Below are 12150 nucleotides of genomic sequence, written 5' to 3' on the forward strand. Positions count from 1 at the left end.
ATTGGACTGCATTGGTAATACATCAATGATTATTGATCATACAGTGATTGTACATTCAGTGTGGAAGTAATATTACACGAGAATGTTTACAAGAGACGAGGAGGGTACATAAATATTAAAGAAGTACCAAGAGACACATGTAAATTTAAAAAAAAAAAAAAAACAACTGACTGAGGAATGCAAGCATTTTGATAGAAAAAAACATGTTTTGATTAAAGATCTAATTCAGGACATTTCTTGTTGCTGCCAAGAGTAACAAAGTCTGTCCACAATGCTGACCTTAAGGGAGAAGAGTAGTGGTTATCTGAGAGCACTTTAACTTGTTTGAGAAACAGTATACACTGTGATATTGTGGGATACTGTTACACCAAGGGGAATTTGTGTCCCAATTTGGGAAAAAAACAACAACAACAGGAATGTACACATGTGCAGGAAATCTAAGCCCTCCCTGACTTTATACGATACACCTGAGGCAACAGGTAGGTCAAACAGCTTCCCTGGAGAACTGAGGAGTTTATTTACAAAACATTACAGGCTATCGAGTTTGGCTGAAGTTCATTTTTTAACCAAGTGTTATTATATGAACCCAGAGCTTGTATCACCTGCTGTCCTTAAATAGAAACTAACATTTGTGTGGATTTGGTGTAGCCTCTTGTGGGTGTAGATGATGTCTTTTTTTTTTTTTTTTTTTTTTTTTTTTTTTTTTGGATGTCTTTAGTTTTGATGCCACTGTTTTTTTCTCTGACTATTTTTAGTTCATTTTTTAAGACAGCTTTTATTTCTGATTCTCTTCACAGAAGCACATTCAGAGAGGGGTGAAAAGTGAAACCCCATTCAGCCCACAAGACTGCTGACATCTACTATCCACAATGTTAATGCGGTCTCATTCAGAGAGAAGAGCCCTCCCTGGGTTCTCAGCCTTGTTGACTCCAATACGGAGGGATGTGACCTCCCCACCTCCCTCATCCTTCTCTTCAAGAGAGTCCATCTTTACACCCATTTCCCTTAACTCACCACCTAACTGGATGACTCAGGCCCTCTCCAGCTTGGAGCAAGGAGAACGTGAACTGCAGACCCTCAAGGAACGACAGCAGACTGAAGTGGAGGAGGTGAACCGTGAGCTGGACAACGCAGTGATTGAAGCTCAGAGAGAAGAGCGTCGCCTTCTTGAGAAGGTTGAGCAGGACCACAGAAAGGCCCAGCAGCAGCTTGAACAGGTGAAGAGAGAGAATGCTGCTGCAGTCCGTGTTGTGGAGTCGCTGGTTGACCGTCAACTTCGAAAAATGGGCCAGTTGAAAGATCAGATTCAAAGATGGGGCAGTAGTGCTGGTGGATCCAACAAAAATCAGCTCCAAAGGGGAGTGGCAGAGGTCACCCAACCTTGGGAAATATCTCTGTCATTAAAAAGGGTCAGCTTTGTTCCAAGCTCCCAAGCGAAGACCTTGAGTTTAGGGGAAGTTAATATTCGTGAGCAAGGCATGACCTACCCCATTGGTGTATGTGGTGTCCAAGGACAGAAGTGTGCATTACACTCAGGGGAGATGACATTTCCAAACATTACCCCTATTGAAATTAGGAAGGAACAACCATCAAACGGAGCTGGACAAAGGCACAGTCCAGAGGAGACAAACAAAACAAACAGTGGGATGACCCGTGTTGTCAGGAAACTACGCCTGTCAAGCTCCGGGGAGAATGATGATGAGATCAAATCACCCACCTTAAAGTCCCCAAGTCCAAGGCGTCGTGGCTTATCTGAGTCATCACAAGATGAAGAACTGGAGTCTCTGTGTTCAGACACACAGGGACAAGACCTGTTCCTGGCTATCCCACCAGTCTCTAGTCAAGGAGAGTCTGAAGGTGATGAACATGATAGCAGTAAAACTGGAACCAAGAGGCGCTCCATCCTCAAGAGTCAGAGAAAGCAAAGAGCTCTCGTTATAGTCTCCAGTGAAGAACCATCCTGCCCCCCTGAAGAAATCTCTGACAAAAGCCTTGAATCTCCAAAAGCTAAACCCAGGGAGTCGTTCACCAGCCAAAGTCTTCTGGACCTGTCGGCAACTCATCGTCCTAAATCTCAAAAAAACCTATCCAGGAATAAGAACTCAAATGAGTCATCCATGGACAGTGGGAGCCCCCCATCTCCAGTGGACAGTGAGGATTCTTATTACACCTACACTGTGAGCACCCCACGTAATGGCTCCCTGAAGGAAGAGCACCGCCGCTCTGTATCCACTGCTGACCTCTCTGGAAAGCTGCGTCCTTTGATTAATGGTAACAAAGGTGAGTGTGAGATAATCAGGAGAGCCAGTAGGATGCGACTAGCCTCTGACCCTTCAACCTTTGAACAAGTCCAAGGAAGGGGCACAGAACCCGTTGGTATCACTTCAAGTTCTGATGAACGAGAATCGAGACCCCAGAGTCCGGTTAAACGGAATTTAACTTCTAACCGTGTGAGTAGATCTCTGTCCATGTCTGCCATTGAAGGAGACAAATTACACCAAGCCAAGGAACAACAACAACACACTAAGGACAAGAAAGAGAAGGCTGTGCCAGCTCTGAGGGATTTGGAGGAAGAAAGTGGCTCAACTGCACTGGATTCAGCTTATCTGGTCAAGCAGTTTGGAAAACAGGGATCAGGCCGCACTGACTTCAACCTGCCAAGTGGTGTCCATGCAACCGTGAAAGGCCAGCTATTTGTGGTGGACTGTGGGAATGCACGTGTTCAGGTGACTGACCTGCAGAAAAATGTTGTACAGCAGGTGTCCCCCTCAGGATCAGAAAGGTCTGCCCGCATCTGCAACTACTTTGATGTGGCTGTAAACTCCAAGGGCCTCATTGCACTGACCTGTGCTGCTGAAAGAGCTCTGCTGGTGTTCAGCCGTCATGGACGCCTCCTCCAAACTTTTGGAGGCACAATGATTGGTTCCACCAATGAAGAGCTGGATGCTCCCAGAGGGGTGACCGTTAATTTCCAGGATGATTTCTTGGTAGCTGACATCAAGCGAGGAACCCTGACTGCCCTGAAGCTGGACCCCAAGACAGGGGCTAGGTTGGAGCGTACAGTGGTCACTGGGTTCCACAGGCCCTACTTGGTGGCAGCCTGTCTCACCACTGGTCTGATGGCAGTATCAGAGCGAGGCAATGAGACTGGACGTGTCCCATGCATTAGGGTCCTGGAGCCTGGATGGAACACTATCCGAATCCTGGGGGTGTGCTCCGGCCTGGGTCCTGTCCTATCCTGCCCCTGGGGCCTCTGTATTGACAGTGATGGGGATGTCCTCGTGGCAGACTGGGGTAAGCAATACCACCGTGTGTTGCTCTACCCTGCCAAGGGTGTTGGCTGGCCCTTGGTGATCGATAACCTGAGTAGTCCGAGGGGTCTGGCGCTACTCCCTGATGGCCATATGGTTGTGTCAGACAGCATGAATCACTGCATCAAGATCTACCGCTACAAGTGAATTGAAAGGATGGTGGAGACAGAGCACATTCGCACAAATTAAGATAGAAACACCCATAGATAGACTTGCAGATGAATTATTGTGCAGATTTAGAAGGCTGAATTTGTTGTAATGGCAAACACTATGCTTGGTAATACAAGTTTTGTGGTCTTTTGAGTATCATTTACCTTCTACAGGTTCTACCTCTTACATTTACTCTGCTGTTTAACTTTGATCAGATTTCATAATGGTGATGGACTTTAATGATTCAATGCTGAAATTATCAGTAGATGCAAATGTTGATATACAACATGTAGAGGATTACTTTTTATTATCATCACATCATGATAATTACAGTACTGCATGCTTTTAAATTTGAGCTTGTTTTGCTGTTGTGTTTTTTGATTTGCAAATTCTTGTTCACAAAATTTAATAACCATGGCTAAAAATATATTAGCTTTCTCAAATTGATCTAGTACATGACTCATAATACTGTGTGCCCATGCCATGTTTTGAAATCTTGTGATGCCCACATTACAAAACATTGAAATCACTGATAACCAATGCAAATTTGAAGAATGAGTTGTTTCAATGTGGCTTACAGCAGATTTCTTTGTGTAATCAACCAATCAAGTGAGCAGTTTAGTTCTCTTTAGCTTGAACTTGAACCTGATGATTTTTCATTGTCAATCCTATTCGGTAGAAAGAATAAAACTCTGGCTGGAGTTAAAATTTTGTGTGATTTATCTTAATTGTGGTTGTTCTTTATTTTGAAGAAAACCCTTTTATGAATCTGACATCTGCATAATTCTCTCTGCTCTCTTTACTGTTTCTCTATTGATCATATTTGCCCAAACTCTCTGGCTTTACTATTCTCTATAGTGGCACTGGCCTATCCCTGCATAATGTGCATGTAATTATTAAAACTAGTGAGAGACAGGTAAAATGTTAGCCATGTTTTTTCCTACCTCTGATGGTTTATTTGTGACAAGCAAACAACATTTCACAACCACAAACTCGGAAGACAGTTCGTCAAAGTAAACAGCATGGTCAAAACACACACACACACACACACACACACACACACACACACACACACACGCACGCACACACACACACTACATAGACTTTCACTCATTTCCCAGAAACTTAACCGCCTAACCCCAACCCTATCCTTAACCTCCTTGACCCCAAAAAGCAGCTTTTCCCAAATGGGGACAGGACTTTTGTCCCATATTGCACAAGCCATTCCTGATTAACTGTTCTTAAGTCTGGTGTGTGTCCATGAAAGTAGTCAAAAACAGAACACACACACACACACACACACACACACACACACACACACACACACACGGTTTCCTTATATGTCTACACAAACATGAAATTTCAGTATAAAAGTGCAGGTTGAGGTTCCTCAGCTATGATCTCCAGTGAGACCGTGAACCATGAGGCTGCTCTCCAAAACCCTCTTTCTGTGCTTGGCACTGTCCCTCACCAAAGCTGCACCTACGTGAGTATTAATGAACTCTTATTTCATGGCTTTCTGTGGACTTACACTCAGAATAGGTCATTATGTCTGTAAAGTTCACTGTTAATATTATTACTACGTACCTGACGTGCCTTGCAAGGTCCAGTACTACTGAATAAGTGCCTCCCCGAGAGCCCTCACTGGTTACATTTTGTGTGTTTCACAGCTTGAAAGTCCTTCAAAGGGTGGATTTGGTCAATGACAATGAAACTTTTTAAAAACATTCAAAAAGGACATCCTGGTGGGTTAGGGTTAGTACCATGTACTACTGAGGCTCACTTAGCTGTTTGAATCTTGCCATTATCTGTTGCTGTGTGTCATCCCCTCGCTCTGCCTTCTCTTTCCTGACTCTTGTATGAAAAAAAAACAAAAAAACAAAAACGTTTAAAAAGGTATAGCTGTATAGGCTTGTTGCATTTCTTTTGTTTGTTAAACCTGGAACATTCTGGATCCTTACTTGGTTTATTTTCCAGCCGTATAAGTCTTGTGGTCAAATACAACAGTTCAAAAACTATTTTATGTTCTGGACCCCCAAGTTGATGTTCATGACGCCTCAAATGCACACTTTAGGTGATTTTGAGCGATTGACACTGATATGAAAAGGTTTGTGTTGAGAGTTAAATTTAGATGCCATATTTGAATGTTGTCAAATACATTCAAAATAAGAAGATTAAAACACACAATCTTTATGCATGCATTTTCATAATTGATGTACTCCCAACAAAAATTTCTGTACTGTGGCATAAATCCACTTTTTTTATCTTATCTTGGCGAGTTTTGCTACCTTTTCAAACAAAATTGAATTTGTTTTTACATGACGAAGACATGACACTGAACTGATCATTGTTTAACTATTTCATAACACCGTTTGGTAATTTACAAAGTCCAAAATTCGGATCAATTCCCCAAATAGAAAGAGTGGTTAGTGATTGTGCTATCTTGGTGGTTTATTAATGATTCACCCACTTCATCTTGACCGAGGGACTCTCGGATGTGAATTGTAGGGTTTGATGCTGACATTTCTGGGTGCTTTTGCAGTAAAATGAAGTGTCTTTAACTTCCACAGGCACCAAGGGGAGAACCAAGACCAATCAACACACACCGGTGGGTCTCTGATACACGATACTGTTAGACAAATCACCTGCTCCTTCAGTTGCATGCCTTCAATTGATATAGAATTACCTGCCACACAGCGCCAGTCAGTGAAACTCACAGCGGCAGGCCTTTCTTCTCACCAGCCTCTAGTATCTGCTGAACATAATCATCTACATTTTCCATGTTGTTTGCACAATCTCAGTTGTATTAATGCTCTATATTTCCACACAGTTAATGCTGAAGATGGCCAACATCATGACCATCCAGACCGGTGTGATGGCATTGAGTTTGATGCCATTGTTCCCGATGAGAACGGAGTGACCTATTTCTTCAAAGGTGTGTAAAGACCTGTTTTTTTTGTTTGTTTTTTTGTTTGTTTTTTTAATCTATTTTTATTAGACTGGGCACTAAATTCGTTTTCTGTAGTGGGACAGTAGGAAGGTTCTCGCTACCACACCATCCATAATCATACTGTATATTTTATTCAATTTGTTGCATTCATTCATTGCATAGAAATGAACAATATGTAACTAAAAGGAGAAAATAGAGTAGAATAGTTGAAATATATACATACAATTTTGAGTTTTGCTTGAAAAATAGCAACATTTAAGAGGGTCCCAGAGCAATACGCTATAGATACCATGTTCCCACTTTACCCAATGTCCTTATCATTTATGTTTCATCCTATCTTATGCTGTATTTTCAAAATTTAAAGACGTTTTTGGTGTTGTGTAATGAAACTCAACTCTGTGCCCTGATGTTCATCCATAAGACAACCATCTATGGAGGGGCTTCACTGGTTCAGCTCACTTCTTCAATCACACCTTCAAGGAGCTGGATGATCATCACATTGGTCACATTGATGCTGCCTTCCGCATGCACAACCCCGACAGTGAAGATCACGATCACATCTACTTCTTCCTGGTATGGTCTGCATACAACTTGATTTGTCCTGTGCTACATTTGAATTAAGATGGGGGGGGGACACATAGCGAGGGAGGTGGAGAAGTGAAGCTGCTATTCAAAGTGCATGGATGCGGGGCCAACTGGGATCACATTTTGGGGCCAACTATGTTTACCTTAAATCAGTGTTTCGTGGTTGTGTCATGAGTTGTTGAAGGATGCTATCCAGAAATAGCTTCAAAAGAACAATTCAAGATGACACGTTCATTTTTTAAATCTAAATGTGATTCTACTGTTAATATCCAGGATGACAAGGTGTTCAGCTACTATAACCACACTCTAGAAGAGGGTTACCCCAAAGAAATCAACAAGGTCTTCAAAGAAATCCCCAGTCACCTCGATGCCGCTGTAGAGTGTCCCAAAGGAGAGTGTGTCACCGACTCTGTCCTGTTCTTCAAAGGTACGCAGATAATCTAAGTTACAAAGACTAGTGCTAAGCCCTGAAATCTTGCTCTCCAAAAAAGGAGGGAAAATCGATTGATTCACTTGATTCCAATCACTTTTCATCCTTTCTGAGAGTTTTCCTGCAACAGTATCTTGAACTGAGGCGCACATCCCACTTCAGTAAGGATAATACTGCTCCCTAGTGGAGGAAATAAGCTCCAGTGTGCTGAATTTTGGCATGATGTTCAACATGTGCTAATAATGCAGCTTTAAAATGCTATTTTAACCATTTTATTTTATACTATCTTCTAGCAGTTTACTCTATAAGGGCAAAGTGCATAGACCTTAACACATATGGATATTGTAATGTGCCTGATAGCTTAGAAAATCACGAAAAAAAAACTTGCTTTGATCATCTAAATTATCCTGATTTACCACTCTTCTTGCATGTCAAGGAGATTAATATAAATATTTGCTATTATAAGTCAAATTTGATACCAGTATTTGACCGGCTGTTATTGAATAATAATTCAAGCAGTTGTCAAGACATGCTGTAAGCTATTCATTCTTAAAGGTTCTACATATACCATTAATAGACATGTATATATTATGACCAGTCATTACTATACCTTGGTGTAATTATCCTATATAGATGAGACCATAATTGAGACTACTCATAACTTTTATCTGACACCAGTGGTATTGTTTGTTCTGCTTTTATCCAAAATTAGATTTTCCAAGAACACCCTCTTCCTGGTAAAACAATGCACAAAGTTTCGCATGAAACCCCCAGGCCCATGATATGTTTTTAGGGGACATGTGTGTTACTGTGTTGCAGCTTTTTTCTAATAATTAGCAAGGATCTATGAGCCTTCCAAGTCTGTCAGCATTTGACATTTTAAACATAAGGCACTCTTATTCTCCTTTTTACAGTTCATTTTATTACAAGTCAGGTTTGTCCGTGTGTGCATTGTTTGCTTGGTTTGGGATCTATCTGTCTAGCAAGTAGCTTCGCTATGAAGTCCAGCAGAAATATAGAGAAAACAAAGAAAATAGGCAAAGCGCATTATGAGAAATGAGAAACGCACAATGAGAAACGGACCTGTTTCTTTGCAGTAATTACACTATATGTCTCAAAATGAACACTATCATTGATTTCTAATGTTAAAATACTCCACAAATACGTTTAATATTCAACCAGTAATTATAAATCCTGAGCAAAAATTGTCCCCCTGACAGGACACGTGGTGTACACTTATGACATCAGTACAAAGGTGGTGAAAGAGAAGACTTGGGACCACCTGCCTGTCTGCACCTCAGCCTATCGCTGGCTCGAACACCACTACTGTTTCCATGGAAACAGCTTCACCAGGTTCAACCCTGTAACTGGAGTGGTGGAGGGTACCTACCCAAAAGATGCCAGGAATTACTTCATGATGTGCCCTGGCTTTGGTGAGTTTGGCCTTAAAGTGTGGAGTGTTTTTGATGCCTGAAAATCTTACATTTTATGTGACATTAGGGCTGTTATGGTATCAGAATTTCACCCCACAATCAATTATCATAGCCAAAACAATTCACGATAACGATATTATCAGGATATCTATAAATCTATAAAAAAAAAAAAAAAATTAAAAAATCTAAAAATGCTACCAGCTAAATTCATCTTTGACTTTATTTATTATGTGTTTTGTCTCCTTTTTGAAAAATGAATTACACTTGAAATACACGTTCACAGAAGCCAAGAAGATGCTTTTTTGGATAGTAAATATGCATGTAAATAAATTTCTGGAACTACAACGGGTGAAACTGGCAATTTTTCAGTGTCCTGTGGTGACATTTTCCCCCTGAGGATGGTTGTCTCTGCAATGTAATACATTTCAATGTATAATGTAAGATTTTTTTTTCTGAGTTTAAAATCTATCTCTCAAAACTACATATTGCATATTGTACCTTTAAAATTAGTTTCTACTAGAATTGTTGAAAAATGTTCCATAAAGCCTTGTCAAATACAGGTAAATATTAAAAGCTTGAGCATGCTTCAAACACAACTGTGTCATTTTGGAAGTAAATTAGAAACAAATGTCTTCTGAGGAAGTAAATCTGCACTCCTCTCAACTTGATTCCAGGCCACGGAGGAAATTATCAACCCCCCAAATGCAGTGACGTCAAGCTGGATGCCATCACCACTGATGACGAAGGAAAACCATATGCCTTCATTGGTAACAGTGATATCCTTTGGGCTTACATGTCATTTCTATGGATAGTTATTTCTTTTGCACATGAGCTAACTTTGCTTTCATTAAGAAGAGATTTTCCTCCTTCGTATGCCCTTCAATCCATTCAGGCTCCAACTACATGCACCTGAACCCAAAAGGGCCACACAGACACCCCTTTCCAATCATCAGGAAGTGGAAGGAGGTGACCGAAGGGGTGGATGCTGTCTTCTCCTACACCGACAAACTGTACATGATTAAGGTTAGGTTTTCAAACCAGTCACTGTCCTTTCTTCATTCATCACAAATCTCCAGCTGTGTTGAGTTGTGGTGCCTTGAGATGTGACTAAAAACTAAAATCCAACCTGTTCTTACCGCCATCACCAGGGTGAGCAAGTCTACATCTATAAGTCCGGAGCTGGTTACACTCTCATCGAGGGCTACCCAAAAACCCTGAAGGAAGAGCTTGGCATTGACGGACCCATTACTGCTTCTTTTGTCTGTCCAAGCGAACACACTGTTCACATAATTCAAGGTAAATACTTGGTTTTGATTTGTAGTATTTTTATTTTAGATCCAGTAATTAACAGTGCCAACCAAATAACTAATTGATCCCCATTGTAATAAAGCATTAGCAAGAAGAAACAGCAAAAAAAAGAAAAAAAGAAAAAGAAATTTCCTCCCACATTGTGCTTTTTGTCCATGTTTGATCACCACCTATGATTAACAAACATCCTAATGTGCATTTCTGCAAACAGGAAGCAAGATGATGGATGTCGACCTAACTGCCACCCCCAGGGCAGTGACAAGTGAAGTGCCCTTGTCCATCTCTGACATTGATGCTGTTCTCTGCGATGCAGATGGGGTTAAAGTGTACAAGGGCTCTCAGTACTATGAGTATGCCAGTCCTATGGTCCTGGCTGTGAGCAGAATCGCCCCTGTTCCTCAGAATGTCCCTCGAGAAATACTGGGATGTCAGGATTAGGAGTCAGAGATGATTAACGATTAACCAATATTCACATCCCAGCTCCGAATAAAAGCACGTTAACCACAGACACCAGATCTGTCACCATTTGGATTTGTTGACCATTCCGGACCAAGCATCCCAACATGCTGTTTCATCGAGTTGAAGCATGAGTTTAATCCCAAAACTAGGCTCCCTAAGGGATACCCACTCACACAAACTGACTGAGAGTACAGAGTCAACACAAATTACACAATTTCTTAACAGAGAGGGCAAGACCTTGGTAGAGGAAATGCTACCTTTGTACTGAATGATGAACGTCATTTATGCCTTGACATAACCCGGTTAATAAAACATGGAACAAAAACCTGAACAACTCTGCAGGACTGGAATTTATTGTGTCCGGCTCAGTATCCTGGTTATTATGAAGAACTGTGTAGAAACTTTTAGAAACATTAACAGCAGAGGTGTAAGAAAGAAGGTAAAAATAATAATAAAAAAAAAAAAAGTCGGTTGAACCATTGTACTATCATCCTTTTGCAACTGCATGGAAAAGATCACACCTGACACAGCTACGGTTTTTAAAATAGGAACTCGGTACGTTTTAAATAAGCTACTTCTTACTTTTACCTCAGTAAATTTTTACAGCAGCACTTCTACTTCAGTGAAGTATCAGCAAAGTAACAGTACAAAGTAACAGCAATTTGTGGTACAAGTGATAACAAAGTTTGGCCACTAGAGGCCCTGCTGTACAAAGACACGAGTTAAACAGCCAGAGCAATGGTGGGATCATATTGGGACATCTTCCTTACACTGAGTTACAACTCCTTTTGCACAGTCCCCATCTCACATGCCTCAAATCTTTATTTCTCTAGCTCGTCTGCTTCTCTTTATCTGCATCTCCTCTTTTGGGATTGGTATGGATTTGATGACGGATATCCATAAAGGATAGTGGCCTCCTACCTCATTTTATCTCATTATTGCAGTTTCTATAAAGAGTGTCCCTAATCGTTTTCATTCAGTGTATTAACACAGAGGGAATGTCACCACAGTGGCAAATTACTGAGGGAGGGGAAATTCACTTTGACTCCCGCTCTACAAAAAACTAAAACTGTCAGAGGTTTACATATTCAGGTAAATAATGTAAAACTAATTTTATACCAAGGGATTATTGTGGCATTTTTTCTTCTCCTTAAAGATCATGCTGGTTGAATATACAGCTAAGAGGGGGAATGGCATGAGACTGAGAATGGCATGTGAGGAGAAAGATCTTTTAGAGAGATGGATGCCTTAAAAGCATAAACTTGGAATATTATTGGAATATCATATTGATACCGTAGGAATTAAGTGGACTGAGTGTGTGTGTGTGTGTGTGTGTGTGTGTGTGTGTGTGTGTGTGTGTGTGTGTGTGTGTGTGTGTGTGTGTGTGTGTGTGTGTGTGTGCGTGTGGGTGTGTGTGTGTGTGTGTGTTGCGGGGAGGGTGGGGTGGGGGGGCTCATCTCCTCTCACCCACTGAGAGGAGCGCGTACCCCTACTTTTAAAATGAACCACGCCTGGCTTCCACTC

General features: G+C 41.2%; 1 protein-coding gene across 1 annotated transcript; it reads left to right on the plus strand.

Moving 5' to 3' along the window:
* Positions 1-4882: 4882 nt before the first annotated feature.
* On the plus strand, positions 4883-10605 carry hpxb (hemopexin b). The gene is made up of 10 exons (XM_030071094.1): positions 4883-4941; positions 5403-5425; positions 6328-6396; positions 6833-6984; positions 7270-7423; positions 8647-8859; positions 9534-9626; positions 9752-9882; positions 10008-10155; positions 10379-10605. The coding sequence occupies exons 1-10, from the start codon at positions 4883-4885 to the stop codon at positions 10603-10605; spliced, it is 1269 nt and encodes a 422-aa protein (XP_029926954.1).
* Positions 10606-12150: the final 1545 nt, after the last annotated feature.

The sequence above is a fragment of the Myripristis murdjan genome, chromosome 2 (genome assembly GCF_902150065.1).
Source record: "Myripristis murdjan chromosome 2, fMyrMur1.1, whole genome shotgun sequence".
NCBI classification, from domain to species: domain Eukaryota; kingdom Metazoa; phylum Chordata; class Actinopteri; order Holocentriformes; family Holocentridae; genus Myripristis; species Myripristis murdjan.